This window comes from Parastagonospora nodorum (genome assembly GCF_000146915.1).
Source record: "Parastagonospora nodorum SN15 chromosome Unknown scaffold_36, whole genome shotgun sequence".
Taxonomy (NCBI): domain Eukaryota; kingdom Fungi; phylum Ascomycota; class Dothideomycetes; order Pleosporales; family Phaeosphaeriaceae; genus Parastagonospora; species Parastagonospora nodorum.
The window spans coordinates 276,254-302,725 of record NW_001884584.1 but is presented as its reverse complement, the minus strand read 5'-3'; the positions used below and the strand labels follow the sequence as shown (position 1 = coordinate 302,725).

At 55.3% G+C, this 26,472-nt stretch overlaps 15 protein-coding genes across 15 annotated transcripts; 7 read left to right on the top strand and 8 right to left on the bottom strand.

Annotated features, from left to right (window-relative positions):
• Nucleotides 1-128: 128 nt before the first annotated feature.
• Nucleotides 129-1,341, bottom strand: SNOG_15264 (hypothetical protein; the record flags this gene model as incomplete). The annotated part of the gene is made up of 2 exons (XM_001805369.1): nucleotides 129-803; nucleotides 868-1,341. The coding sequence occupies 2 exons, from the start codon at nucleotides 1,339-1,341 to the stop codon at nucleotides 162-164; spliced, it is 1,116 nt and encodes a 371-aa protein (XP_001805421.1). The 3' UTR covers nucleotides 129-161.
• A 560-nt stretch (nucleotides 1,342-1,901) lies between these two features.
• SNOG_15263 (hypothetical protein) lies at nucleotides 1,902-3,270 on the bottom strand (the record flags this gene model as incomplete). The annotated part of the gene is made up of 2 exons (XM_001805368.1): nucleotides 1,902-2,882; nucleotides 2,998-3,270. The coding sequence occupies 2 exons, from the start codon at nucleotides 3,268-3,270 to the stop codon at nucleotides 1,902-1,904; spliced, it is 1,254 nt and encodes a 417-aa protein (XP_001805420.1).
• Nucleotides 3,271-4,031: 761 nt separating this feature from the next.
• On the top strand, nucleotides 4,032-4,787 carry SNOG_15262 (hypothetical protein; the record flags this gene model as incomplete). Its single annotated transcript, XM_001805367.1, has 2 exons — nucleotides 4,032-4,084; nucleotides 4,129-4,787. The coding sequence occupies 2 exons, from the start codon at nucleotides 4,032-4,034 to the stop codon at nucleotides 4,466-4,468; spliced, it is 393 nt and encodes a 130-aa protein (XP_001805419.1). The 3' UTR covers nucleotides 4,469-4,787.
• A 19-nt stretch (nucleotides 4,788-4,806) lies between these two features.
• On the bottom strand, nucleotides 4,807-5,958 carry SNOG_15261 (hypothetical protein). Its single transcript, XM_001805366.1, has 3 exons — nucleotides 5,861-5,958; nucleotides 5,556-5,814; nucleotides 4,807-5,504 (listed from the first exon to the last, which is right to left on the bottom strand). The coding sequence occupies exons 1-3, from the start codon at nucleotides 5,884-5,886 to the stop codon at nucleotides 4,899-4,901; spliced, it is 891 nt and encodes a 296-aa protein (XP_001805418.1). The 5' UTR covers nucleotides 5,887-5,958; the 3' UTR covers nucleotides 4,807-4,898.
• Nucleotides 5,959-6,521: 563 nt separating this feature from the next.
• On the top strand, nucleotides 6,522-7,195 carry SNOG_15260 (hypothetical protein; the record flags this gene model as incomplete). Its single annotated transcript, XM_001805365.1, has 2 exons — nucleotides 6,522-6,534; nucleotides 6,588-7,195. 2 exons carry the CDS (start codon nucleotides 6,522-6,524, stop codon nucleotides 7,193-7,195), a joined length of 621 nt encoding a protein of 206 aa, XP_001805417.1.
• Nucleotides 7,196-8,121: 926 nt separating this feature from the next.
• Nucleotides 8,122-9,534, bottom strand: SNOG_15259 (hypothetical protein; the record flags this gene model as incomplete). The annotated part of the gene is made up of 2 exons (XM_001805364.1): nucleotides 8,122-8,388; nucleotides 8,506-9,534. 2 exons carry the CDS (start codon nucleotides 9,532-9,534, stop codon nucleotides 8,122-8,124), a joined length of 1,296 nt encoding a protein of 431 aa, XP_001805416.1.
• A 177-nt stretch (nucleotides 9,535-9,711) lies between these two features.
• On the top strand, nucleotides 9,712-12,094 carry SNOG_15258 (hypothetical protein; the record flags this gene model as incomplete). Its single annotated transcript, XM_001805363.1, has 4 exons — nucleotides 9,712-9,789; nucleotides 10,005-10,559; nucleotides 10,666-10,762; nucleotides 10,812-12,094. 4 exons carry the CDS (start codon nucleotides 9,712-9,714, stop codon nucleotides 12,092-12,094), a joined length of 2,013 nt encoding a protein of 670 aa, XP_001805415.1.
• Nucleotides 12,095-13,703: 1,609 nt separating this feature from the next.
• On the bottom strand, nucleotides 13,704-16,512 carry SNOG_15257 (hypothetical protein; the record flags this gene model as incomplete). The annotated part of the gene is made up of 7 exons (XM_001805361.1): nucleotides 13,704-14,104; nucleotides 14,151-14,399; nucleotides 14,450-14,955; nucleotides 15,057-15,111; nucleotides 15,278-15,542; nucleotides 15,860-16,086; nucleotides 16,416-16,512. The coding sequence occupies 7 exons, from the start codon at nucleotides 16,510-16,512 to the stop codon at nucleotides 13,704-13,706; spliced, it is 1,800 nt and encodes a 599-aa protein (XP_001805413.1).
• On the top strand, nucleotides 15,701-16,171 carry SNOG_15256 (hypothetical protein; the record flags this gene model as incomplete). The annotated part of the gene is made up of 2 exons (XM_001805362.1): nucleotides 15,701-15,732; nucleotides 15,808-16,171. The coding sequence occupies 2 exons, from the start codon at nucleotides 15,701-15,703 to the stop codon at nucleotides 16,169-16,171; spliced, it is 396 nt and encodes a 131-aa protein (XP_001805414.1).
• A 350-nt stretch (nucleotides 16,513-16,862) lies between the features above and the next one.
• Nucleotides 16,863-17,241, top strand: SNOG_15255 (hypothetical protein; the record flags this gene model as incomplete). The annotated part of the gene is made up of 2 exons (XM_001805360.1): nucleotides 16,863-16,877; nucleotides 16,912-17,241. 2 exons carry the CDS (start codon nucleotides 16,863-16,865, stop codon nucleotides 17,239-17,241), a joined length of 345 nt encoding a protein of 114 aa, XP_001805412.1.
• Nucleotides 17,242-17,508: 267 nt separating this feature from the next.
• SNOG_15254 (hypothetical protein) lies at nucleotides 17,509-17,873 on the bottom strand (the record flags this gene model as incomplete). Its single annotated transcript, XM_001805359.1, has 2 exons — nucleotides 17,509-17,591; nucleotides 17,753-17,873. The coding sequence occupies 2 exons, from the start codon at nucleotides 17,871-17,873 to the stop codon at nucleotides 17,509-17,511; spliced, it is 204 nt and encodes a 67-aa protein (XP_001805411.1).
• Nucleotides 17,874-19,914: 2,041 nt separating this feature from the next.
• On the top strand, nucleotides 19,915-21,218 carry SNOG_15253 (hypothetical protein; the record flags this gene model as incomplete). The annotated part of the gene is made up of 2 exons (XM_001805358.1): nucleotides 19,915-20,007; nucleotides 20,061-21,218. The coding sequence occupies 2 exons, from the start codon at nucleotides 19,915-19,917 to the stop codon at nucleotides 21,216-21,218; spliced, it is 1,251 nt and encodes a 416-aa protein (XP_001805410.1).
• A 612-nt stretch (nucleotides 21,219-21,830) lies between these two features.
• On the bottom strand, nucleotides 21,831-23,625 carry SNOG_15252 (hypothetical protein; the record flags this gene model as incomplete). The annotated part of the gene is made up of 3 exons (XM_001805357.1): nucleotides 21,831-22,415; nucleotides 22,448-23,263; nucleotides 23,317-23,625. The coding sequence occupies 3 exons, from the start codon at nucleotides 23,623-23,625 to the stop codon at nucleotides 21,831-21,833; spliced, it is 1,710 nt and encodes a 569-aa protein (XP_001805409.1).
• Nucleotides 23,626-24,462: 837 nt separating this feature from the next.
• Nucleotides 24,463-26,124, bottom strand: SNOG_15251 (hypothetical protein; the record flags this gene model as incomplete). The annotated part of the gene is made up of 2 exons (XM_001805356.1): nucleotides 24,463-25,861; nucleotides 25,928-26,124. 2 exons carry the CDS (start codon nucleotides 26,122-26,124, stop codon nucleotides 24,463-24,465), a joined length of 1,596 nt encoding a protein of 531 aa, XP_001805408.1.
• Nucleotides 26,125-26,162: 38 nt separating this feature from the next.
• SNOG_15250 (hypothetical protein) lies at nucleotides 26,163-26,457 on the top strand (the record flags this gene model as incomplete). The annotated part of the gene is made up of 2 exons (XM_001805355.1): nucleotides 26,163-26,221; nucleotides 26,277-26,457. 2 exons carry the CDS (start codon nucleotides 26,163-26,165, stop codon nucleotides 26,455-26,457), a joined length of 240 nt encoding a protein of 79 aa, XP_001805407.1.
• Nucleotides 26,458-26,472: the final 15 nt, after the last annotated feature.

Below are 26,472 nucleotides of genomic sequence, written 5' to 3'. Positions count from 1 at the left end.
TGGAGGTCGCGCGCACTTGAGCAGCGCCCGTCGCCATGTTCCAGCCTTGGCTCATGCAGTGGAGCCGACATGACATGGAGGATCTAGCCGCTCTGGGCCGAGAACGAGGCATTCAAATATTATATTATCTACAGCATGTATAAGCATCAAGCCGACTCGACTTACTGCCCCTTCTTCTGGCTCTCCTTCGCCTCCTGCGCCAGAATGTGCTGCACGCCGCGCCGGATGCCCTCGCCCAGAGTGACAATGGGCTCGTAGCCCAGCCGCGTCCGCGCCTTGTTGATGTTGTGGTACTTGGACATGGAGCTGTAGCGCACCTGGGCCCGCGTCAGGTTGGGCGTCTTCCCCACGAGCCAAAAGCCCCACTCCAGGACGGTGCCAATGGCCCACGCCGTGTCCGCGCTCAGATGCCACACGCTCGACAGTGGCAGGCGGTCGCCTGCCTCGTGCCAGACGGCGCGCGCAAAGTCCCAGAAGTAGACGGGCTCGCCGTTGGTGATGAAGAAGGCCTCGCCGTCGACGCGCTCCGTGTCCAGCGGCAGCGTCGGCATCAGCTTGTGTGTCTGGAGCAGCGCGATGAGAGCAAGCACGTGGCCGTGTGCAATGTTGCCCACGTATGTAAAGTCGAACAGGTTGTTGTTGTCGCCGATCTGGAACTTGGTCTGCCCCTTGCGGTACGCCGTCACCATCTTCGGCAGCACTTGGACGTCGCCCTCGCCGATGATGCCAGCGGGCCGGATCGCGCACGTGAGGAACGTCTCGGGCGTGCGGTTTGCTGCGAGCACCGCCGTCTCAGCGTATGCCTAGACACATCAGTGCACGTCAGTGGCCGTCTGCATTTATCATCTCTGCCCGGGGCGTCCTTACCTTGGTGGTGGTGTAGTACTCGGGCTGCGCATCGCCCGCGACAATCGGCCACCGCTCGTCCGCGTTGACCAATGGCTCCGTGGCACTGAGAATGACGCTGGCCGAGCTTGTGTAGACGAAAGCCTTCACGCCTGTGTCCTGCGCCGCCTTGACCAGATTCTTGGTGCCTCCAACATTGACCTTGTCGTGGATCTCAGGCTTCAGGTTGAAGTGCGGCGAGGCCGTGTGGATGACTGCGTCGGGCCGGAGCTTGGAGAAGAGGGCCGTCATGGCCGCCAGGTCGGTGATGTCGCCGTCATGGTACGATACGTTGGGGCTGCCATTGCGGTTCGAGTTGGTTCGTAGGTCGAGCACCTCGACCTGTGTCTGCGGGTGACGCTCCACGATGTACTTGACGATGTGGCTGCCCAGAAAGCCGCAGCCGCCGACAACAACCACCTTGCCTAGTGATGCTGGGCCTTGTGATTGCGACATTGTGTCGTGTAAGTGTTCAATCGCACACGTGTGCTGTTCGGCGACGAATTGTTCTGCGGCCGACACGAACAGCTCGGTCGAGCAGCTGCCGCGCCTAGGGGTAATTGGCTCCCGCAATCCCAGCGCCTTGGAACATCGCCAAGCTTGCATCTTCACTCCATACTTCCTACTCCAACATGTCACAGCCATCATGCACACACCAGTCACGCCAAGAGTCGAATGTGAAAAGCGCGACCTTAAGCAATATTTTTCATTGCTACTGAGCAATGTCTGTGATATGACCATCATAAAACCCAACGCCGTGCTATGAGCAGCCTATGCTATGCTTGTCACTCCCAGTACGCCATGTATGCAAGCCGTGAGGCCAGTTGTGGGTATCGGTGAGTCACTCTTGCGATCAATGAAAAGAAAGTGGCGGCCGTTAATGTCATGATCCTGCACAGTACGAGGCTGCTCAGAAACAGTTCCTGCCAATGTTAGCCGCCGTGGAATCAAAAACCCAAAGTGGTGCCATGGCTGACATGATCCCGCATGAAACTCCTACAGTCAAAGAATGTGACTTACTCTGCACTATCCTGGACCGATCTCCTCAATTTGCGGTTGTAAACCTTCTTCTGGTCAGAAGTACCCCAGAAGAGGTTGGCAGCCTCCGGGTTAACTAGTGTCCGAGGATCGTATGCCGGCGACTCCTCCTCAACAGCAGCAATGATGGCCTCGATGTGGGAGCGCATGTCATCCTTGCGGGCAGCGTCGTAACAGAGGATGCCGTCGGGCGACACGCGGTGATGGAACAGAGGGGTAGCAAACTTGACGCGTGGTAAAACGTCTGGAAATTTAGGGCTGATGTAGAGCATGATGGTGAACATGCCGCCGTCTAAATTGGTCATGGGCCTACCAAAAAGGACCAATTGCCAAACGAACGGATTCCTCTCGACAAGGTTAAGGTCCAGTGTGACGGAACCGTCCGTTTTGTAATTCTCGACAATTTGTTCGAATTGGCGCTGAAGGTTGCTCGCGATGCCCATCTCCTTGTGTACAGCTGCCATGCCTTCCTGGGCCCAGCCAGTCATCTCCTTGTTCAGCTCCTCGAAGATCTTCACAAGACGTTCTCGGAGAGCTGTGTACTGATAACAGCCCTCCATGGTATTTCCTGGGCCTTCGAATGGCATCTTCTCGAAACGATCCCCGTCCTTGTGCTTCTTGGCAGCCTCGTCCACTGTTGCCAGGTAGGATGGGTAGTACCAAAGGAAACGTCGCTTGCAGAGATCTTTGAACGGTTCAAACGGCGTGTCTTCTCCGCCTAACTTGTAGTCCTCCTCGGCGTTGTAAACGGTCACGCCCGGGCGCTCTTGGTGAATTCCGAGGTACTCTTCCAGGCGCTCTACAACGGAAATTCTCAATGACTCGTGTCTAATCTTGTCGACGTATGCTGCCTGATTCTTCTTATCGTAGTCCGAGTTGGCGTCTTCAAACCCGGGCTCGTTCTCGTACGGATTGGACGACATCAGGCTCTGGATGGAGATGAGGATAGACTCAAGACCCTGTGCTGAGGACCACTCCTCGCCACGCTCGCCTCGCCACGTTCTGTTCGGATTTGTTACAGAAGCCCGCATAGTGGACCGGGAGGGAGACTCACCCAAGTATGGACAAACAAACCTTCCCGGCAGCGTAGATGTTGGGGTTGAAGCGTGTGCGTCCGCCATTCGTTGTGATGGCAGTGACACCGGGAGCCTTGGTTGGGTACTCTTTGGTGAACTTGACAGCGAACTCGAAGAAGCCAAACTCGTAGGGCGTGTCGGGCGGACCGATAATCAGCGCCCTGACATGGCGCACATCAATGTCACGGCACGCGACTGCAATGGAGAGATCAGAGCCCCTCTGGATCTCGCTCAGCTCGCGCGTGATGCGGAGGATGGACTGGTTCGACATCTGATAATGCCGTGGGGGCCTTCAGGCTGCGGGATCGCGTGGTGAGAGGCGTGCTGGTGCGGGGTGGATTGATAGTGCGGGCTTGGAGCTGGCGGTGGTTGGGTTTGTGATAGAGAGGGGCGGGGCCGGCGCGGGCGCGGGCGGAGTTTGAGCAAACAGGAGGAAAGGGCAGCCAGCCGTGGGCTGGTGAGTGAAGTGAGGTGAAGAATGGACGTTGAGGAAGCTCAACAAGCTTGAGCTCAGGTGCGCGTACGACCTAGGCTGCGCTCGCTGCTCGTGGAGGGACAGCGTTAGGACGACGACAGGTCAATAGAAAGCTGCAGACGCGGCGATGCAGAGCTTCACACGAGCTTGCGGAGCTTCACAAAGCTGTAGGTAGTGTCTCAGACCTGAATGTGCTGCTGATGAGCTGTTGATCTGGTACACCTCCGCTGCGCTGCAAGTGGGGCACAAGCCTGCCAGGGTCCAACACCATCCACCGTCGTGAATCCAGCCCTTGATCACGTCGCATTGCGTCGCGAGACACCAGCCGCTTCGGAACTTCGGATCTCGGAGCCAGTACGCGCTCGCTCAGCACTAGACCCGTAGTTTTGGACAATCATAGTGCATACGAAGCTCCGTCCATCTCTCCGCGGTTCACCATGTAGGGCACGATTCCCCTGCCCGCCGCGAATACGCTGACATACTGCAGGGTCGTCTTTGCGCTCTTCGTTATCAACAAGGCCGGTGGCCTTGTCTACAACCGCGAGTTCCACACGGGCATGAGCAAACTCTCCAGCAACGACTACCTCACACTCGCCGGGTCGTTCCACGGGTGCGTGATCGCATTGCGATGCTTTCACGGCTACCACTGACTAGTCATAGCATGCACGCCATCACCGCCCGTCTCTCCCCCGCCCCGCCAGTGCCCAATCCTCTTCCCGCCTCCTTAGCGCCCTCGCCCTTTATAAACCGCCCGACAGGCCTCGAAGTGCTTGAATCGAGCCATTTCCGCATACAGTGCTTCCAGACACAGACAGGCACCAAGTTCCTGCTATTCACCGAACCCCAACAACCCAACGTCGATACCACGATGAAGAAGATCTATGAGTTGTACGCCGACTACGTCATGAAAAACCCATTCTACACGGTTGAGATGCCCATCAGATGCGAGAAGTTTGATCGTAGCTTGGATGGTTTCGTCAAGGTCAGGGGATGACCAAGGGAACAGTCAAAGACACCACGCATTATCCCAAGGCGCTGAGGAGTAATACCGATACCTCTACAGCTCGATCGAGTTTCAGACGAACATAGCTGTAGGGGTGCTGTGTTTAAGAGGCAGATGAAGGACTGGTCTGAACTGTTCGTGTAGCGCCAATGTGCCTGTCTCCGCCGAGGACCACCGCGTCTGTAGCTAGTGAGCACACCCGGCAGGCGAAAGACGTAGCAGGCCACCTAGCATGATGTGCACTTGATCTCGCGGTGTATGGCCAAGAAGAGACTCCCACTTGCTCATTAAATTCATGTGGTCATTCCAGACGCTGTTGTCACGCCATTTCTAGTGGTACAGTAGAAGCCGTAGATGCTCTATCCATGGCTCATAGCCTCCATCGACTTGTCTCATAGCGCTGTGCCCCCGCTGCCTAAGCTCATGCCGTGTCCATCTTATCCTCGTCGTCCTTCTTGCCCTTGCTTCCGCTTCCGCTGGGCTGCCCTTGATTGTCTAATAGCGGTTGCTTCTCGTCGCCCTCAGCCACAGGCTCGAGCTCCGTCTTGCCCTCTGCGGCGTCCTTTGACTTCTTCTCCTTGTCCTGCCGTGCCTTCTCTTCCTCGAAACTCATCCTTAGGGCTAGTGCCAACTCAGGGTCTACTGAGGGGTCTACACCAAATTCGAAGTCGTTGCCGCCTGAAGCACCGCCCTCGCCTCCAGAGCCGCCCACTCCTCCTGCACCAGATGTACCGTCGCCGCCGAGTAGCGGGGTTGAGATGAGAGAGTCGCTGAGGAGGTTTGCACTCGGGGGAATGGTGGCAAGATACGATCCCTCTCCGCTCGATACGTTCTCGCTAAAGGCCTGGAGTTTCTTGGTGGTGTCGTCACTGAGTTCACCAAAGGCCACGATGTCGATGTTTATGCCAGTCTTCTTCATCTTCTTGGCTAGCTTGATGAGGTTCTTTTCGTCTTCCTCGATCGGGCTGCAGTTGAATATGATTATCCGTTGCTTTTGCGACTTGTTTTGCCTGTGTTTGAGGGCGAGCTATAACGCTTTATTAGTACATGTATACTGAGCTACCAATGTATCACATACAGCTGCAACATTGATGCCCGTCACGAAGTGAGAGTTGCCCTTTATCTTCGTCCTGTGGAGACCATCGAGGACCTTGCCGATGTCCGTGGTCAGGGTCGTTAGGATCTCCGGGGTACTGCCACCCATGCTCATTAGACCGACTGATGACTCGGGATTGGCGCCGGTTTTGGCAGAGAAGATGAGGTTCACGGCATCCTGCTGTGCCTCCCACCGAGAGGGTACGTAGTCGCCGTTTCTGCTTGCTTCGCTGTTGTCCACACTGTTCACATCAGCAAGTATTCGGAGGTCGGGCATGAGCTGCGTACACGATCATGGAAGCTTCTAACACCATCGTGAGGGTCGAGTTGGGGATGTGAGAGTGGATGTCGGAGTGGGTGAGTGGGCGATTGACGACGATGAGCTTAGGCGGAGGTCGGAGGTCTACAAGCAATCGCCGCAGCGCACAGACTGGATAGCTAAGAGTGGAGTCACGTGGAGCGGCGGATGCGCGAGTCGTGATATGCAGTTATATTGAATTGCATTACTCGCTGTCTAGTAACCTCACTTCGATGGTGAACATTCGAGCAATTGACCTTAGTTGTGTGTTAAATTGTTGCGCATGAAGTCGCATTACATTTCTGGTCTATTTTGCCATCTCTCGAAGTCCTCTGATGATGTTCTGGTGTCGTAGTGGTCTGATGCGTAGGGTCTTGGCGGTCCTGCTGCCTTATAAGCCAGTTTCTGCGGCCGCTCCTTCCACTTCTCTACAACCCGCTCCCAGGACTCAAGGCAACCACAACCACGATCAACAGCACTCAGGAACACCCGCAACAGTCTCACAAGCTCTCAAAGATCACATCTCGTCTTTCCTACACTTTTTTTCCTCCTTACGACACCAAAAACACGTCGAACTTCACCTGTGTACGCGTCGCGATGCAGTCTCAGAACATGATTTCCGCTCTGGATTTGGCCAGCAGGTCCGCGAACATGGAGCTGGAGTGTAAGTCATTCCTTCTCGCACCGGAGGAGCCACTGCTAACGCCTTCCTCACAGTTGAAGCAAGCATTGCGAGGTTGGAGGCAATGTGCGACACGCTGTGCGCAAGCACGCGCGACCGCCTGACGCGTCGCGTGAACCGAATTCCCGCCACTCTACGCGCCACACCCATCATCGACATTCTGGCACCATCTCCCGCCACGGCACCTTCTACAGCTGTTGCCAGTGCTCCCGCGGTTTCTTCTTCGTCGGCCACGCATTCAGCGTCGGTCTCGCGTACCAAACCGACAACAAAGCCAATTGCCAAAAAGGCCCTGAATGCCTCCAGGAAGGCCAATCCCGCTCCGACTGCTGCGAAAGCGAAGCCGGCTCCCAAGCCGGTCACTAAGACCTCTACATCGCCTCCGCCTAGCAGGCACACCGCGATGAGGTCCAAGAAGAGGACCAGCGAAGACATTTCCAGTGAGAACAAGGAAAACTCTCCCGTCGTGAACAACAAACGCGCCCGCACGAATGCCGTCACCAAGACGGCAACCAAGACAAAGGCGGCACCTACGACCCGAGCAACTCGAGCAGCCTCTCGCCAGCAGAGTGCGCAGATCCTCTCGCCCAAAAATGACAACGTTCGACAAAAGGGCACGAAAACCAACACTCGCCCACGCTAGGTGTATGGGTTCTAGTTATTGCATGGTTCTTGGCGTTGTATACCCCTTCGTTGACGGCGTTCTGGTTATCCTTTCCGACTCATTCTGCTCTTCTTTCACATTCATCTGCTTTCGACAATCTGCCCTCCCCAAACTTCGACTGGGCTTGAGCTGTCCTTGGGTTGCAGTCCCCGTAAGGGCGACTCCCCTCGGGTCGCTCGCCCGGTAGAATCCGAAGGGTCGAGTAGCGGACGTCTTGGTTCTTGAGGAGGACGATGAGCACTGAGCAAAAGTCTCTGCTTGCGATTTTGTTTGCTTTTTTCTGGAAGAGTTTTGCCCAGACGCGGCTCGTGTTTTGTTTCTTTCTAGACGTACGATTCCCAGACGTGATGGTTTTTGGTTCGGTTTTGATTTCTCTGGCAGTGCAATTCCCAGATGGCGTTGGTTTTGATTTTGAGTTATCTGGACGGACGATTCCCAGGTGCACTTGCTTTGGTTTGTTTGTTTTCCCTGGACGGATCATTCCCAGAGTGTTACTGTTTTGTTTTGTTTTGCTTTGCTTTGCTTTGAACGAAATTTCTTTACTAGGTGGTTGTGGAGGATGATGGGCTTTACGAAGGAACGAGATGAATCAATGAAATGACGATAACTCAGCTGTCCACTTGACCGTGATGGTGTTTGCAATGGTGATGTGATGCACGTGTACTTGATTGTCGCGTCTGTGTTTGCATATATATCATATGTGGCCTCACATTTTGAAATCTGATATGCCAATCGGAAGAGACTAGCCTGCATAGTCAAGCAGTTTTTGTACTTGTTAATGCAGTCGTTTATCCAACAGTAGCTCAAATCGACAAGCGTTCAAGCTAGACATTCCAGCAGCCTGTCTAACATCTACTAGTATCATACAAAACAAGCTCACTATTCACACACGTGCAACTACAGCCTTAGTCCCAGCCCATGACTGCATCCTCGACGATGGGTCGAATGATCTTCCTCCCCGCACCACTCTTGTGCGTCCACACCATCTGCCGGTTACTCAGCTCATCAACACGATGCCAGGGCGTCAACTCAATGCCCTCCTTATTGTTCTCCAGCGCTTCCTTGACGGTCTTGAAGAGCGAGTCGGCTTGGTCTTGGTCGATGCGCACATCGTCACGGACCGTAAGGACGATTTCGCGAATCTTCTCCTTTTCGCCGTCTTTGTAGTGCTTCTTGTATTTGTTGAGACAAATGGAGATATCGACGCCAGATTCAGCAGTCCAGGCCTAGAAGGGAACGTTAGTGTTTGGGCGAGAGAGAGGGGGAATGAGGGTGTATACAGCATGTACGGCGAACCAATCAAAGAGCTCGGCAAAATCAGTCTTAAGTATCTGATCATCCATCGAGTATGGAATTGAAGCGAAGCCCAGGCTGACGGTAGGTGTGCGTGGAGACGGAGTGTCAATCAGATCACCCTTCCAGTCCCGACGCAATAGGTCGCGCAAGTCAAAGTTGTCGATGTCCTTCTGTGCCTCGGAGAGCTTGTCGTCGAGGTCTTCCATGACATCTTCCAGGTCCTTCTTCGCCCATGCGCTCCTCGCGAGTACGCGCTTCGACGTCTCAATATCGGCTTTGGTGGTCTTGTCGCTCGTCAAGCCGCCAGAATCAATGGCAATGGCGCCGAGAATCAGCTCCAGTAGCTCGTGAGGCATGTGATATTCTTCGTCGAGCTTCTCCAGCTCATCGAGCATTTGTCGGGCAACTATGGTGGTGCAGCTGGCAGTGATTTCGAAGATGCGCGGTTTGGCGTCAGGTGCGGTGCCGCGGTCCTTGTGATGGTCAAATATGCTGACAATGTTTGCATGGCTCCATTTGCGCAGCGGCTCAGGATGGTCAACGAGGACGATTCCTTTCAGCTTCCTGCTCAGGGTTTCGGGGTCTTCTGGCAGCTCGTCCATGGTGAGCAGGTCTTCGTGCCCGGGCGTCATCTGAGAGTTATCCAAGGCCAGCTTGTTCTCGGGACGTAGGTCCAGCGCATGCGATGGCGTCTGCAGCAGTGCGATGGCTTTGATGGGATGCGACGTGTTTGCTGTCGAGTGCCCAAGGTGGTATGCCCACGTCAACGCCGCCGTCATGCTGTCCATGTCTCCACCTTCGTTCCCTTCCACGATGGTCCATTCTGCTGCTTTGCCGGCCTGCCAGTCGACAAGGAATGCTTTCTTGGTTGCGCGACTCCATTCGCTGAAGTGTCCGACTCCCAGGCGCTGCGCTTTGCTTGTTGCGCCCAACACGCTCTGCTTGGACAGCAGGCTCTGGGGCATTGCCGCAGCAGGGCTGGCCGCGAGTAGCACGGGGAGGAGAGCTCGAATGGCCTTCATTTTGGGCCTGGCGATGGGGAGATAAGAATAATGGCAGATGGAGGAGTTTGACAACAAAAGTCGCGCCCACCCACGTGCACAAGGCGGACCTGCAGTTCAGCTCAGGGCGGTTTCAGGGTCCAACATTGCGTCAGCCAAGAACACCCGCCTGCGCCTCGCTGAGCTGTCTGGACAACGATGGAGCGATGGAGCGATGGAGTCGGTGGCTGGACAAGCCTTTTCACTTGGCAATACGCCAACAGCGATTTGCTCGGAGTCTGGAAATTGGAGAAGCCTTAGAGTTTGCGCGTCGGATCGCCACAGGTATCCTTCGGTAGAGCACGGCAGCCGGCACAGGCGCGAGCCCCCCTTATACGACATAGTCCACGCGAGAAACAAAACTAAGGCGTCGCATTCTTCACCTGCGCGTACGGCCACCTGCGCGTACGGCCACCTGCGCTGCATCCGCCTTGACTGTGACTCCAACACAGCCTCTTCTTCTCTTCTTCTTCTCTTCTTCTCTTTTATTTCGTGGCCAGCTGAAGCCCAATGGATCCCAGCCGGAGCAGCGAGGGCCACTCAGTCGGGCCATCGACGACCTCCACTACCACTACCACAACACACGGCCCGCATACCTCGACAACGGTACACTCCACAACACCTGGACACGGGACTTCGGTGCACCACTTTGGGCCTCATTCAACGACCGTCACCAGTCCCACAGTCACGACCACCTCGCAAACATCTGCGCCGCAGCCGCCGACACCAGCCGCGAATCCATCGCGGTCGATTTCGCACAGAGTGCGCAGCTCCTCGATTTCGCAAAGAGTGCGCAGCTCCTCGATCAGGATACGGAGACCCTCGTCGCAGAGTGTTCTGCCCGCACCTTCACCGCAGCCCCAGCTTCCGCAAACATCCGCAGAAGAAAATGCATGGCAGGCTGGCCGACGCAGGAGCAGCTCGGAACCACGGCCGCCGTCTTCCGTTCTGTTCCAGGACGACAGCGAGTTGCGCCGGCAGATGACAGCCACGCCTCTACAGCCGCTGTACGAGGACGCTGTGCGAACCGGCAATGGAGATGCTTCTGCGCCGAGGGCTGGACCCCCGCCATCCCAAGGGCCCAGCACAAGACGGCAGGGTTTATCGAGGCAGATCTCTGCATTGAACATACGGCGCAATCACAACCAGGCCCATCATCACCAGCACAACACCATGGACTCCAATGTGGTGGATGTGTTGGACGTCATTGGTCAGTCCGCCCTCCTGGCTGTGCGAACTCGACTGACATTGCCATGTAGATCCCGAGATTTCTGCTCTCACCACGCTGAACAACGTTCAAAACTCGTTGTTTCTTCCCAACCTCCCATGGCTCTACAACCGTCAGCCAACCTACGACCTAGGCCAGGCGACGTCAGATTCGTCCGACGAGGAGATGGGATCGGCGTCCCGTGAGAAGACCCGCGAGGACCAACTGCCACACACGACGCAAGATGGAGAATTAGAAAGCGCTGCACAGGGCAGGGGTCTCACGCGGACCAACACCATTGATTCGATTCTCTCTACCATGGAGGAAGGTCCGGAGCACCATTATGCAGTTCTTCCCCATGGCGCTTCTTTACCAGGATGGACCGATGAGGAGAAGGCTATCCTGGACGACCATGTCCGCCATGTTCTGCACTCGAAACGCGCAAAGTTCAAGCGCACCATGCGTGGATTTGGCCGCTACGTGCGCAATCCCCTTGGCTTCATTGTCACCCTCTACTTTTTCTTGATCACTTTCTGGGGAGCCGCCTGGGTCCTCTTCCTTATCGGCTGGATCTATGTCAAAGGGCGACAGCAATATTTTGTCGAAATCTGCGATCAGGTCCTTACCGCACTCTTTTGTGTTGTTGGTATAACCATGTTTCCATTCCGTATAGTCGACACTTATCACATGGCCTATGTTGCTTTCTACGCACACAGGACATGGCGCATACGGAAAGAACGAGGTCTGGCTGCTTTGAAAGACCACAACGAATTGCCGCGGCAGTCCATGGCCGTAGACAGAGACGAGGTCGTGCAAGCCGAGATCGAAGAAGAAGCCGAAGAAGAACTGCCAGTGCTCACCGAGGAAGAGCAAAAGAAGCTCGAATACCACCAAGCGAAACTTGCAAAATCGCATACCTTCTATCGACCTACCGAAACGTACACTCACAACGCATTTTCCATTAGACTTCTCATCACAATCATCGTCTTACTCGACTGTCATTCCATGTTCCAATGCGCTCTAGGAGGCACCACTTGGGGTATCTACTACAAGCACCGACCAAAGGCTTTGACCGCTGTCATTCTGTCTTGCTCCCTTACCTGCAACATTACCGCCGGTATAATCATTGGCAGAGGCGATAAGCGAAGTCGCAAGAAGCTCGTTGTGGAGCAGCTCCTGCGGCAAGAGATTACCGAGGAGGCTTTGCAGAAGCTGAGAAAGGAACGAGGCCTGAAGGCTCGAGGCCTCATGACCAAGGGCCAGAAGAAGCATGTTCAGAAGCAGATGGGCGAGAAGAAGAAGAATCCTTTGGACACTATTTTGCATCGTGGGTAGTGTTGGATAATGGAGATTGAATATAATAATGTTTACTACCTCATCTCGCCGACCCCTAGCACCTCGATGCAAGCATACACTTCACCAGTTGCCAAGTCGTTCCTCCCTGTCCATAACCACGCACGTCATGAAGTTGCATCGAACTGTTCAACACATTTACCGCAATCGAGCGGCGTATCTACTCTTCGACTACTATGTATGCATCATTAGTCTATACCATTTGAACTCTTGAAGCTATACACACATATCCGCACTATCGAGCTTGACTACAGTCGGCTCGCTGTACATGTTTTGACGTAGTAGTAAAAGGCAAATTGAGGTTCACTTTAGTAACGATTCGATCCGTACACCAACAAACAAGCACATGGCAACTTGATAGCACTAGGAATGCCACGCATGAAAATCTCAGACATGCATTTGTCCATCTTGACTACTTCACTTCGTCCCACCTTGAATCAGCCATACCACTGAACCTCAAACGTGCCCAATACACCCATCTCCTACCACATAGACTAGTGGGCACCGTACCCGTTCACGCACACGAGTCAGCCTGCGACGACATGACCCAATCGCCATTATTGCCTATTTCCGATCTGACATGTCGATCGATGGATTGGCAAAGCTGACTCGCGAACAATGCGGAAAGAAAAAGCAAAAGAAGCTTTCACGAGCCCTGTCATGGGTGCGACATGGTCCACTCGCACACACCGATACGGGAAAGGGCCTTTTCTGCGTCTTCTCCACTCGCCCGCATGAGATCGACGGTCTAGGTCACATCTCAAACATGGGAAACATGGGACGTGGTAGCCACGATTCTCACATGCTTTGAGCGTTGCACTCCGGGTCTAAGTGGCTATCAAATGCTTGGTTCAAGTTGTGTCATGGCACTTCAGGCTTCCAGTACATAGTGTGACTGTAAACTCGCTTGGATTTGCATGACTGCACATATCTTACTAGGCTAAGTATGTCGACATAGGGACAATGCCTTTGCAAAACCGGACGAAAGCGCAATACACAACATCCTCCCTGTAGGCGCAAGGCTAAAGTTCCCGTGCATCCGGTACTAATGCCATGCCCACAATGTACTTTTTTTCACACCGGAAAGCCACGAAATATCATCCCACGTACAATACGACGAAAATGAACCACATTTGCTGAATGGCCATACTAGGTCGTACTTGTGTGCCCCGTATAGCATGAGGCTCTATGGGGAAGTTCCTCATGATGGTGGGTCCCGTCCTCATCCTCGGCGGAAGAGCGACCCAGGAAGCTGCGTATGACTGAGATCAAACACTTTGATCTGGGTCGAGAAACGCCCAAACAAGGGATGGTAGTAAGGCACGATTCGTGTGGTATATTTTGGGTATGCGGTGACGCCCGAGAGTATTACGAGTACCCCCTCGCAAAGATGAAGAAAGAAAATTCGTGAGAAGAGCATCGAGAGCACGCTAGATTGTGCCGAGGCATTCGGAAAATTAGCGCCGCCGGTCGTTTTTGAAGATGAGATATATGACAATGTCCTCGGATGGTAGAAAATTAGTGGTGATATGGTACACGGAGTGCTGATGATACGGGGCAGCAACGTCCTCGGTGTGAGCCTTGGCAGATTTTAGCGATGCGGGTGCTCGTATGGTCGCATGCCGCCGTACTCGACCCCTTGCATCTGCCCTGGTGCGGGACCTCCCCATTGCGAGGCTTGCGGTTGGGGCTGAGGCTGAGGCTGAGGTTGATGTGGAGCTTGTTGCGACTGTAGAGGTGGCAGCACGTTGTTAGCTGACGCCGGCGCAGCGTTGTTTGCTTGTGCCAGCGAGGCCGTCACATTTCCGTAAATATGCGACTGAGATGGGTCGACGCGGCGGAGCATGTTCCAAGTAGTGGTCAACTCGTTGCGCAACATGTCATTCTCTTCCTGAGCCCTGCGGGCGTATTCAGCCTCTGGTCGTAAACGTGCGTTCTCGACGCGTACAGCCTCGTGTGATCTGGAGAGACTTTTGATGTACTCGATTGCTGCTGCAAGTCAACGTCTCATTCGTATGTTTGAAAGCGATCGACTTACACTTGGTGAGAATCTCCCATTTGCTGGACTTGCTGCCTGGAGAGTTTGGAAGAATCACGTTCAGCTCGTCGAACAGACCCTTCATTTCGCTTCTTCGCTTCCTTTCTGCCATCTTGTGGCTTACACGGAGCTCTGGAGTACGACTATAATTGCCGCTACCAGCAGCGAGTGCAGCGGCGTGGTCGGCGGTGCTCTGCAGGCTCGTAACACTACGGTGCTGCATAGAGTGGTGGTGTGTGGGTACCATGTCTAATCAGTGTTAGTGTGTACTTAGATGAGATGAAAGCAGACGCGCGTACCGTCATCTAGTCTCTGTTGCCCATAGGGCATCTTGGAGTCTGCGGTCATGATGCTACTTGTAATCGATGTGGCATAACTGTTTTGCCGCGATGGCACATTGGAGCGGTCCACGCTAGATTCACCACTGCTGGACTGCCTCCTCTCCATTGGATAATCGTCGCCAGGGAAAGCCCAAGCGAAACCTTTGGTGGGAGCAGCAGCCATTGGATCTGGCATGCCTGAAACACTGCGGGGGTTTGGGTTGATGACGGGAGCCCTCTTCGGGGGGTGGATGATTCGAGGCGCAGCATTGCGACCGAGAGGCGATAGCGGTGAAGTGCCATTAAGCCGCTGCTCGCCTGGGATGCCTCGCTGATGTTGCAAGTTGGATACTAATGAGACACGTGAAGGATTTTGGCTTTCGTACGGCGAAGATGGGCTCGCTATGTTCAGCTGCGTCATTCCGGCGTTCATACGGCTGTCGACACTGCTGCGACGCGAATCAAATTGCGAGCTCGCATCAACGCTGAGCCGATGGTCCGAAAAACCTGGATTCATTGGCGGAAAGGCGTTGGGCTGTTCGTGTGGTTACAAGGTGGTCACATAACGGGAAAAAGTCCATCATACCTGCTGCGAATACCCAGATGGATGCCGACTTGAGGACGGCGTGTCTGGAACGGAACTGCGCGAAGGCGATTCCTCGGGGTTGAGGAGCGTGTGCACATTGAGACTCATGTTGGGATTATTGTTGGAGACAGTGGACGAGTCTAGGGCACGTGTCAGACGGTCAAGATGCAAACGTGGGCAGCGCATGCGAATGGCAGCTGGCAGCTGGCAGTAAGACTCACGTTTACTCTGGGAGACAGACCAGTTGCCCGAGTCGCGGGCTTCGCGGGCGTCGGATTGATGTCTGGGGTGAACCGGGCTCTGCTCGGAGGGAGGGAGCTGGCCGGTCAAGGAAGCAATAGATGGCAACGGAGGGCCTTGAGACACGCTACCGGACGCGGGAGGGCGTTGGTGCGAGACAGAGTCCATGGCGCAGCGCAAGAAGGAGCGTCGGTCAGTGTGCACAACCTCAAGGTCGAGGAGCGACCTGGGGATGGAGCAAGAGGGCTGGGGGTGGGTGATGCAGACAGTGCGCCAGCAAGGGGAGCGGGCCAATGACGTGCGAGAGCGGACCGAAGCGATAGGGCAGCGGAGTCGGAAGGGAGGACAACGGTGGTGGACGGGTCAATGAGAACAGAAGAGGCGAGCCGGGTCGGTGGTGAAGAATGGCAGCAGCGTGTGCAAAGCGTGAGAAAAGGTGAGAAAGAGCGAAAAAGCGAAAGAGCGAAAGAGCGAAAGAAAGAGAGAGTGACTGAAGTAACGAGAGATGCAGTGCGAGGTGTGGGAGACGAGGGCGCACAGAAGCGTGTTTGGACGGCTCCTACCCAAAGGGGACGCTTCCAGGTGGTGAGGCGGGGCAGAACAAATCTCGAGGCGCGCCAAGATTGGAAACCCAGGGCAGGCGCAAGTGGGTGGTCGCTGTGGTCGCTGTGGTCGCTGTGGTCGCGCGGTCCAGCCCTGGAGCGGCTTCCAGTGTGGGAGTCGAGCTCAAATTCGCCGATGACGATGCCGAGAAGGCCTCTTTTGGCGTGCAGCAGCGCTCCAAGCCGAACTGGCAATGGCGGCACGGCGTGCTGCGTGTGGAGCTACGGGGGCTGCTAGTGAGGGGACAGCCGAACGAGACGTGGCTGCAGTGAAAGTGCTGCTCCTGCTGGCCACGGGAGGAAGACGGGCCTGGAGGGGGATCGTGGTGGGAACTGCTCCTGGTGGGTGGTGCCTCGTCGTGGTACACGGCGAGCGAGGTCCGACTAGGCTTCTCGGAATGCTTCTCGGCCGTGAGAAATAAAGGCACAGCAGACGTCGCGGTGCCGCGGTGCAGTGCGCGTGGACAAGAGGCTGCTCAGCGTTCAACAAATCTCGGCAGACATCCGGACGGCGTACAGGTCCTGGCGAGGGCGGGATGGCAAAGGGACAGCAGCAAAGTGTCGGTTGCGGTTGCGGTTGCGGGTGGATGAGTGAGCGCCGGCGTGCCTTGCATGGGCGGAGCTGCGAGCACTGGTGGTCCAAGGGCGTCGAGGAGGCGACACAAGAAAGCAACGGGCAGCCGTGGGCCTGGACGGACTGCTGGTGCTACGCTGCGTACTGCGTGGAGTCGAGGAGCAGGAGCACAGCACAGAGTGGTTGCAAAAGACTGTGGGCTGTGATCAGCAAGGGCCTGGGGGGGGGACAGCCAATTGCTGCAGACAGCAGATGGTGGTGCCCAGAGCCTGAGCCGGCCACACGTGGGAATCGTTCAATCGAGGCCTCGTGTATCTAGCCAGCCGTCTTAGCGGCGGCTAGCTGCACTTAGTATGGCCTCCCTGTCTCCCTGCCTCCGCGCGAACCAACATGAACGGCTCCACCGTCAGACGGCACCGCACACACGACAGGGTTGCAGTCGCAGTCGCAGTCGCAGTCGCAGTCGCATCACTGCGAGCATTCCAGCGCCGCCGATGCTGCGCGCATGCAAATCGGCAGCCAGGCAGGCGCAGCCGGAGAGGGGAGGGCACGAGATGCGCGCATGGAGCCGTCCCGTCTGGCCGTGCAGTGCGCGGTGGCTGCACGGTACCTAGGAGTAGTGGTGCCATCCATCGTCACTTTAGCCAAACCCAGCACTGGCGCCCGCGCCGCCACGAGGCGCCCAACCGGCGAGAGCGCCGAGAAAAGCAAACTCTGCCCACTGCCCGTCCACTGCCCATCCACTGCCCGCCGCCTGCCCTTGTCTTGATCGCTATCACAGCCCGCGAGACTGGTGACGTGCCATGTATGCTGCTGCAGCCTCATTCAGCCACCGGGCAGCTGCGTGCATCGCATACTGCATAGCGGACCAACACCGTTGACCTGCATCGACTCGGTCCGCTAGCGGGCTCCCCATGCCCAACATACAGAACCCCGTCGCGCCCGCCCAGGCAGAGAACACGTTGATTCCTGAATCTTGCAGCATCGCATTGAGCCGTGCCACTGACCGACCGCATTCACTGCGCTTTACTGCGATTTACTGCGATTTACTGCGAGTCGACTTCTGCCAGATCATCTGCGACTCCTCTCCCGTGCTCGATTTGCCCACCAATGGGCCGTCTTGATCGGCCGTAGCACAAGCGCACAGCACTCGCAATGGGATCCACGGCGCATCTCCGCGCCTAGTCTCGAGATCCTTCGGCTCAATTGTCCCATTTCGTGTTCCCTACACATCGTGGCGAAACGGTGACATTCCAGCAACCACCCTGGAATCCACATACGCAGAGTTAGAGTGCTTAAAGCCGACGAATAGGCCCACCCTCGGTCTGTGCTGGTCTCTTCAGGGAGGAGCACGACATTGTCTGAAGCCAGACTAGCACCATCAGCGTGCCTTGGAGCCATGGCGACGCTCAAGCAAAAGCACTCTTTCTTAGCAAGAGCATGTGGAAGCAATTCCCGGCACAATTTCATGCGTGTTGTTCACGCCAAGCCGCAGTTCGGGCCTGCCCTCTTGAGCAGACAGACAGAATGCCACACATTCGAGCACCCTGTCCTCTTACCGTGCAACATACCTCTCAAGCCGGCCGCTCAAAGTCGACCACGGGCTCAGACCATCTTATCAACAATTCCAAATGCCCAACGAGCCAAATTTCTTCGCAATTTCGTAATCTGAGACAAAGTAGGAGAGCGACCCTTTTGTGATATGATCATTCGGTTACACGATCGACAAATGAATGTCCTGTGCACAACCCCAGCTCTCGAGCTACCACTTGAAGAGCCTTCTCGAGATTGACATGTTTGTTTTCGATCTCACCGCCATCTGCAGACTTCCTGGCTGCTCCTCTGCGAAGCCTGCAGTCAATCCACGTACCCTACTTACCACATGGCGTCTCACTGTCGCCACAGTTCTGAGTCGTGTAACAAGACGCAGACCCGGCAACCAGGTCTTGTAGGAAAACGGCCTCTGTACATGCATGTTCTGTACTCTGCGAGAATCATCCAACAACACAGGCATATCATACCCCGCAGTAAGCGCTGTCTCGAACCATGGAGCCTGCCCTCATCCACTTCTGACCAAAGTCTACTCGGAAACCTACTCGCATCATGTCAAATGGATTAACCGGTCCATTCACCATCAGCCACTACGCCAGCATGCAGAGTCTGAAACGTTAGGTAGATACACGACATTTGCTCAGCTATTAGCGCAAGAGTTTTCTTCCGCGAAACCCCATCTGCTGTACCCGGTGTTGTTGGAGCAACGGCACACGTCGCGTCTAGTGCGTCGGTATCAACTACCGCATACATGGCTCCTTTACGGAATTTACACTTGTTCCATGCACGTAGGCACACCGCCAGTATTGCCCGATCTAAGCCACCGGCCGACGCGCAGAATCTCAGCTGATTCTGTGGTGCCACCAAACGACACGTTATCAGTACATCATCTCACCTTGAGACACAGCCTTTGCGTACTGATGCTGTGCATCGACGCGTTAACTGCCAGCAGTCGGTAGCCGGTAGCAGGTGCCACTGTTGAGGCTTTGATTGTGTCACAGGTGTATTGCTAGTTCGAGTAGGTCGTTACGCGCTCAGCGTTGATATTTGGAACTTCTCTAGCGTACGGTGAAGTAACATGTGCCGAAAATGGACTGACGACTTCAAATGGCATGACGGCATGCATGACTCTCATGCGCTTGCAATGAACAAAGCCGCCGAAGCACCTAGCTAATGTGTCCCATGTTGTCGAGTACCCAGTTTGTTACGGGGCGATGCGCCGAAGCAGTAGGTACAATTGCACTGTACAACCCCTGACTCGTGCAGGACAGGGAATGCTGGTTGCATTTCGAGAAGCAATATACAAAAGGACCGGAATCGAACGACACCGCAGGAATAGACGCTTGCTCATGTGGTACGAGAGCTGAAGCAGGCAATGATTTACGTCGCGTCCTTTCGGTCCAGACAACGTAGCTGGTACTGCTTCGTAACGTGCCATTGGCAACCGAAATATTTCTGAGACGTGCTATTCCGGCTCTCCTGCTGACTGCATAGAAATTTCATTGTCCCTAGGACCAGGCTGGCTGTTACGATGGGGCGGCTATTGAGCTTCGGTCCCAAAGAATTGTAGACAGCCATCAAAGGCTGCATGGGCGTTAGGTTTGCAGTAGTCTGCGCGTGTGGACGTGGACATTGCAGGACCAGACTCGGCCCGCGCAGCCAACGGTCGATCCTCCGCACCCTATCAGGACGTCTGGGGATCATCACGTCACGTGCTAGCGTACCGGAGATTTTGCAACGTGCGCGACGCGGGGCGCAAGGCGGCAGAGTGGGAACATCCGGGCCGGCCTGAGTTTGCTGTGCGCTGCATGCAACACGACACACGACACAACACGAAGACAACGCGTCGGTGACCAGAGAGGTAAGGACGGAGACCACTGCATCTCCGAAAATGGGGGTTGGCGCCCAAACGGAACAAATTGCTGCGGTGCCGTTGAAAGCCGCCTTTCCCTTCTTGAGACTGCCCCGCGAACTCCGTGACCTGGTACCCAGCACTTCCACGGCTTTTGCAATTGGTCGCGGGCTGACTTGGCCCAGATCTACGACTATGCTCTTCGGATAGACGATGACCGGAGCCTGCGTGCTCTGCGCATTGAACGCCGCAACTTGAAATACTTCACGCCCAGCGCGGCTGCGATCCTGCTGGTCCTTCACCATGAGTATTTCCTCGTCAACCGCCAGGTTGCCCGCGAAGCCCTCGAAGTCTTGCTCAAGGACCACACCGTCTTTCTCAGCTGCGGTCCCTTTGTGCTCAAATCTCTGCTGGAGAAGATCGAGGAGCAAAATGGGCCGGGCCGACAGTGGCTCAAGTGGATGAAGAAGATCGAGCTGGACTGGGTCACCTTTCCCAACCTGACTCACTACCCGCCCGATCGTGAAGAGGGTAGAGACGACTGGTACTGGGAGCAAGACGAGCAGGAAGTCGATGTCGACTATCTCCGTGGCGCCCAATACAACGGCCACTACGACGAGTACGATCACGAGGGCGGTCATTACGACGACAACTTCTATGACCCATCCGACGCCACCTTGTATCCATCCTTCCAACAACCCCCAGCAGTCCAACCGCCGGATCCCAACGACCCCTTCGGCTTCGGAGGCCACTATCCCTTTACTGACCCCTCTCGCAATCCAAACCCCGATGAAGCCCCATCTTTATCTCGAGAAGACATTTCAACCAAGCTCGACTTGCTCGTGCAAATGGAAGTCACCCCGCTCTTCACGTACCTTGCCTCCCACACCTTCAACCTAACCAGCATCACTATCCCCCTCTACTTCATATCCCGCGAGTCCCATCACCACCGCAGCATCACGCGCCCTGGGTACACACTACCACTGAAAATACGGTACTGGGTACAAGTATGCGTGCATGCCCTCGAGGTATTAATGGATGCTACATGTACGCTCGATGAAGTCGTTGTGAGATATCTGCCGTGGGATATATGGGCATCCATGGGCCCTGCGGACGATCTGAGTCGCGTTGCCAACATGGGCGTATGGTTTGATGATGACATGGATGATGAGAGAGAAGGTGAGGGCGAAGCATTCCGCGCTATCTGGAGTGCGCTGAGGGAGAAGGGATATCGAGGGAGGATGGGACTGAAGGCAAAGATTAAGTATATCAAGTGGGATGGTAACGTGGATGCGTTTCGCGTCGGAGACGAGTTGGAAGTCGTTTTCAGCAAAGAGGACTGACGATAACCTGGATGGAGCAATCTCCGAGTATTTAATGAGTAACAAATGAGTAATGAGACGAAATGTCAAAAACGCAATTCCCCTTGGTGCACGATATTGTTGCGAGTAATGAGAGCTGACCGAATCGACGGTATATCTCATGGCGCGAAAGCCTGATTCTGCGTGAGTAATATCTATCAGTCGAACTTCGTTGTTGGGTATCAGCTTTTCGGACAATGCTTGGACGAATGGCTTTGACAAAGACTGCTGTGGCAGGATTCTAGCAATGTTTGCACATGCCTCAGCTACATGTAGTTCGATGTCTTCGCACGACAGCACAACACGCAGGTTTTGTATAGTTATTCATTCATGCTAGTTGTGTCTCAACGCCGTACGATAGCGAGCATACCCTGCCAGCCGTAGTTTTCCAACCCAACTTGTTCCAATGACACAAATAAGACACAATTGTTCAACACAAGCTGGAACGTTAAGCATGAGCGGCAAAAGCAATAGCCCTGACCGCTTTGCAAGACCAGCGGACAAGGTAACTCAATCGTAGCATCAGATCCGTCGTGAGCGCCATGCTTATGATCTATTCAGCGACCGTAGTCCAGATAGCCCGCTGCGAGCAATCTAGAAGTCCCAGAACGATTCTGTACCCTTCTTGCCGCCCATGCCATCACCTTGAGTGACAATACCACGCGAGGTGCCCTGCTTGTTGGTAGCGTTGTTCTCCTTCTTGCCAGGAGACTCGTCGAAGAGTGAGAATGACTCGGCACCCTTGCGAGTTCCCATCCCGTTACCGGCCACGTTGATGCCAGCGCGAGTCTCAGGAGAGTTTTGGTAGAGAGACCAGTTAGTCTTGGTAGCCTTGTGGTCGACAGATGGCTTTTTCGGTGGCGCGTTCTTGGCTGCGGGGCTCTCGTCATTCATGTCCCAGTGTGCACCAAAGTCCTTCTTGCGGTTCTCGTTCTTGATGTTGTGCGTGACATCGCTCAAGGGGCGCTGGTCGTCGTCATACGGAGCATCGTCAGCGTCACCTGCGGTGGTGCCCATGACGTGGTCTTGGTACAAGCCCATGCCCTTGTTAGAAGTGCGACCCTTAGTCGAGGCAAGCTTGCGCTGGCCTTCTGGTGTGCCATCGTCGACAAACTCAAAGTGGGGGTCCGCGTCGGGGCGCGCCTTGTGGACAACGGGGCGGCGGACTGGGGAAGTCTCCTGTAGCAAATCATGTCAGCAAGGAGTCACACGAGGGGGAGCAGAGATACGGAGGCAACCTCAAGCATCTCTGGCTGATAGAAAGGACCGACCTCATCGTCGCTCCAACCGAAGTGCCGGACGGCTTGGGGCTGCGTCTTGGTCTTGGTCTTGGCTGGGGTCGCAAAGTCCTCAAAGTTCCAGTTGGCCTGGCCCTTGGACTGGGACTGAGCGCGCGCTGTGCTCCGCACCTTTGAAGAGTCCTCCTCTGGGCCGTCACCGAATGTAAAGTGCTCGTACTTCTTGGGGTTCGTCTTGACGCCGGGGCCCTTGACTGCTGCTGTGTCGTCGTCCTCGTCCTCCTCGAACAGACGGCTGGCCTTGTAGTTCTTGCCACTGCCTGCCTTGACGGGGATCTTCTGCGGTGACGGCGACGGAGAGGCCGAGTTCTCGCCGACGAACAGCTCCGAGTACTCGCGAGGAGGCGGCTTCGCTGACTGGGCACGCGGTGCTATCGGCCTGGAGTCTTGCGATTCGTCGTCTTCGTCGATGCTTCGGTTCTGGAACAGGGAGAGGGAGGCATGCGGGTCGTTCATCGCATTGTTGGTGGATCCACGCGAGCGCGAGGCAATCGAGACCTCATCTGCGCCGCGCGAGGTGGTGGAGCGGCGCGAGGCTGGCTCCGAGTCTGGCTGTGCAACGGCGGCAGCGGTGGAAGCAATCAGCTTGGACTGCTCCTGGCTCTCGCGAATCGGCCAGTTGCGCGAGCGCGCGCCGATGACATCGATCTGCTTGAGTAGTGCGCCCTGGTCCCAGTAGAGGCGGATTCGGGTGATCTTGCCCGCGCCGTCAAAGTGCACCTTGTGGATCTGGGGGAATTAGCCGTGCTGGAGCCGCCATGGCAGTGCAAGTGCGGTTTTACCATTGGGAAAGTGACGGTCCGGTCCGACACAAAGTTGTCGTCCAGGCCTGGCAGGTAGGCGCCGCCGCCGTTCTGGAACTCGATGGTCGTGTCTACGTCGATGCTGAGCGCATGCTGGCCCGCAATGGCATCGAGAATCTTCTCGCTCTTCTTCTTCAGCAGCTTCTCCTGGACGGACAGGTGCTTGATGATGGCCGTCGCGTCGCTTATGCTGGTGAGGGTGGTGATGTAGTGGAGCGTGGCATTGGCAGCCAATGCGCCCGTGGACGGATTGGCCAGGAAGGCCGCATACATGTCGCGGAGTGACATGGCGCAGTGGGGATATTGCTGTTGTTGCTAGATATGTGGTTGGGTGGGGATATGCGAGTGTTGATGCGGGGGTCGTGGTGGTGGCGCGTGTTGGTGGTACAGAGGCGGGCGAGGTAAACAAACAGTTGCGCGTGTTGTGATGGGAAAGAGCGACGACGACAGCACGCTGGAGAGAAAGGCGCCCCTATGGTCGCGACAGCAAACGACCCGCGGTCCTGCTCATTCTAGCCGTGTTGTTTCCATGCAGGGGTCTCCCGCCGTTGCATCACAGGCATTAGCTTGCCGCAACGTCGCCCTAGTCCCCATATTGCCCTCACTAAGATTCCGAAGCTCTGGCAGTTGCGGAGACCGTTTGGGGGAATATGCGTTTTCTTTCATCGATGCTCGCAGGCCTGCGCCATCTCATGAGCATTTTGTCGACAATGTCTTGATCAGCCGGCCCGAGTGCGTCTTGCGTCTTCACATGCTCGTGTCGACAACGTCCATGCCGCCTGGCGCGTTTCAGATTGCCTGTCCATGCGTCCTCAAGTGCTCCTCCTTCGTCTGTTGGTCACGTGCCGTGAGATTCGCCTCGAGGCGCTGCCATTGATCCCTCATCATAGCGAGGCTGCACGCTGCTCCGATGCTTCACAGACCCGCCAAACGTTGTGTGAGCCGCACGAATGTTCAGAATAGCTTTGCATACTCACAAGTACTGGTATTATATGAACATGATGACGCGCTACACTATGTACTCATACAACATGGAACGATAGTACGCTTGGAATGACGAGCTGAGACTTTACGAGACAAAACAAATGGACATGAAGACATATGAACAAGATCAACCACCTGCACTTAATCGTCTCCTAGGAGGCTCTCCAAATCCTCTTCGACGCCTCCTTTCTCCGCGTCTGCATCAAAGCACATCTCCCACCTGAGAACCTCACTTGGCCAGTCCATCTCAACACTCGGCCGTTCTCTCACGAACCATGCCAGGCCCGCACCAACAGCTCCGAACAAGGCCAAACAAGACCAAAGTGCCAGATTCGTCGTCTGCACGCTCACATCGTCGCTGAAGTAGTAACTTGTGCCAGACACCGCAACAGCGAAAGCCTTAAACAGGCTAGCGACCTGTAACATGCCTACTGCAGTGCCTGCAGAAAAAGCATCAGGCGTCGTGTTCAGGACAAGCAGCGCAACGCAGACAAGTGCACCTCCTGTTAGCGTGTGCTTGACCAAAATGCTCAAGACAGATACCACCGGAACCAAAGCCACGCATGACGAGGCCAGAACCGCAAGGAGAGGAGTTACAAGGTAGATCGCGGGAAACAAAAGGGAAACGGAGCGGTAGATTTTGACAAGACCGTACTTCTGCATCGCATATGGAATAGCGAAGAAGACGGCCACGCCAGCAATGCCTCGGACAATCAAGACGACAATGCTAAGCCACTCGCATGGTATGCCCATACCGCCATGTTGCGAGTCGCTATGACCGAGATGGGGGAGCAAAACATCAAAAGTCGCGGCGTGGAGAGATAGCAAGCAAAACGAAGATAATAAGACAATGAAGGACGGCGCCTGAAGGAATTGTGCGATCTTGATAGGCTCAGGGCGGGCGATGACGTCGACGAGAGTAATGCCTGTGTCCGATGAATCGCGGGCAAGAAAGGCGGCCTTCTCGCAGTCCATGTTGTCCACCGAAGACTGTTGTGGCAGTGTTTCCTTGAGGAAGATAGACGCTACAAGTGCGATGGCAAAGACAGCAGTACCGCATGCGAGTTCGGAACCCAGGGTGGGGAACTTCTCCCATACCATGCCGTAAGCTTGAAGACTCTCTGAAACCATTCCCTGCATGAGAGGTCCGAGGGAGCCACAGAGCGAGATCAATGGTAGTCTCGCAACGTTCTTGGCCCTGGCATCGGCACTTGTGCTTAGGTCTCCAATCATGGTCAAGCTGGTGCAGACAATCGTTGAGCTGGCCATGCCTGCGAAAAAACGGAATATAGCACATCCTCCGAGGCTGGTGACGAAGCCTCCACTCAAGCAGCAAACGAACATGGTCCACAATCCAAGCAGCGTGACACGTCGTCGTCCCATTCGATCTGTGAGGTAGCCCCAGAAGAGCCCACTGGTTCCGCCAAACGCGTATGCGCAGTCAAGTATGCTCCGGAGGTAGGACGTGGAGAGATTGCCGCAGTAGTCGGATGATGAGAGGAGCATTTGGAGCTGGGGTTGCAGGCTAGAAGCCATGATACTGCAGAACAAGAGTGTAAGCAAACATGGCTTGAACTCCTGACTACCACTTGAATGCAGAACTTACGCTTCAGCCAGAAACACAATGTAGACCAGCATCAGTTGCCTGCTCCTCGACTTGTCTTGCCCACTCGCGATATCGAAATTATCCGCCTCTTCCTCGGCATACAGCTCCTCTTCCAACTCTTGCGCTGGCACTTTGTCGTACTTGCCCAACTCCTTCACCGGAATGAGCGACCTCGTCCTTCTGTGAAATCCCAACATCTTGAAGTACTCGAAACCAAACAAAAACACAAACAGCAATGTCGATGACGCGTGAGCTGAAGGACAGGCAGATCACGACCGGCGCAATCAGGACCCAGTGAGCGTAACGGCCTCCGAAGAGTGCCTAATAATATGTGGTAATGGTGCTAGAGGGAGCGACAAGAAACATTCGACACTGTCAAGGGAGTGACAGACTCCGCCTGGAGAGAAGAGGTTGCAAGTGTGAGGGCGCCAACTGCCATGGCGAAACAAGAGGGGGATGGCATGGTTCGCAGCACCCTGAAACGCACCGTGCACGCCTATCGGGCTATTGGTCTCAGCGCGTCGCGCTAACGATAACCAAGCCGC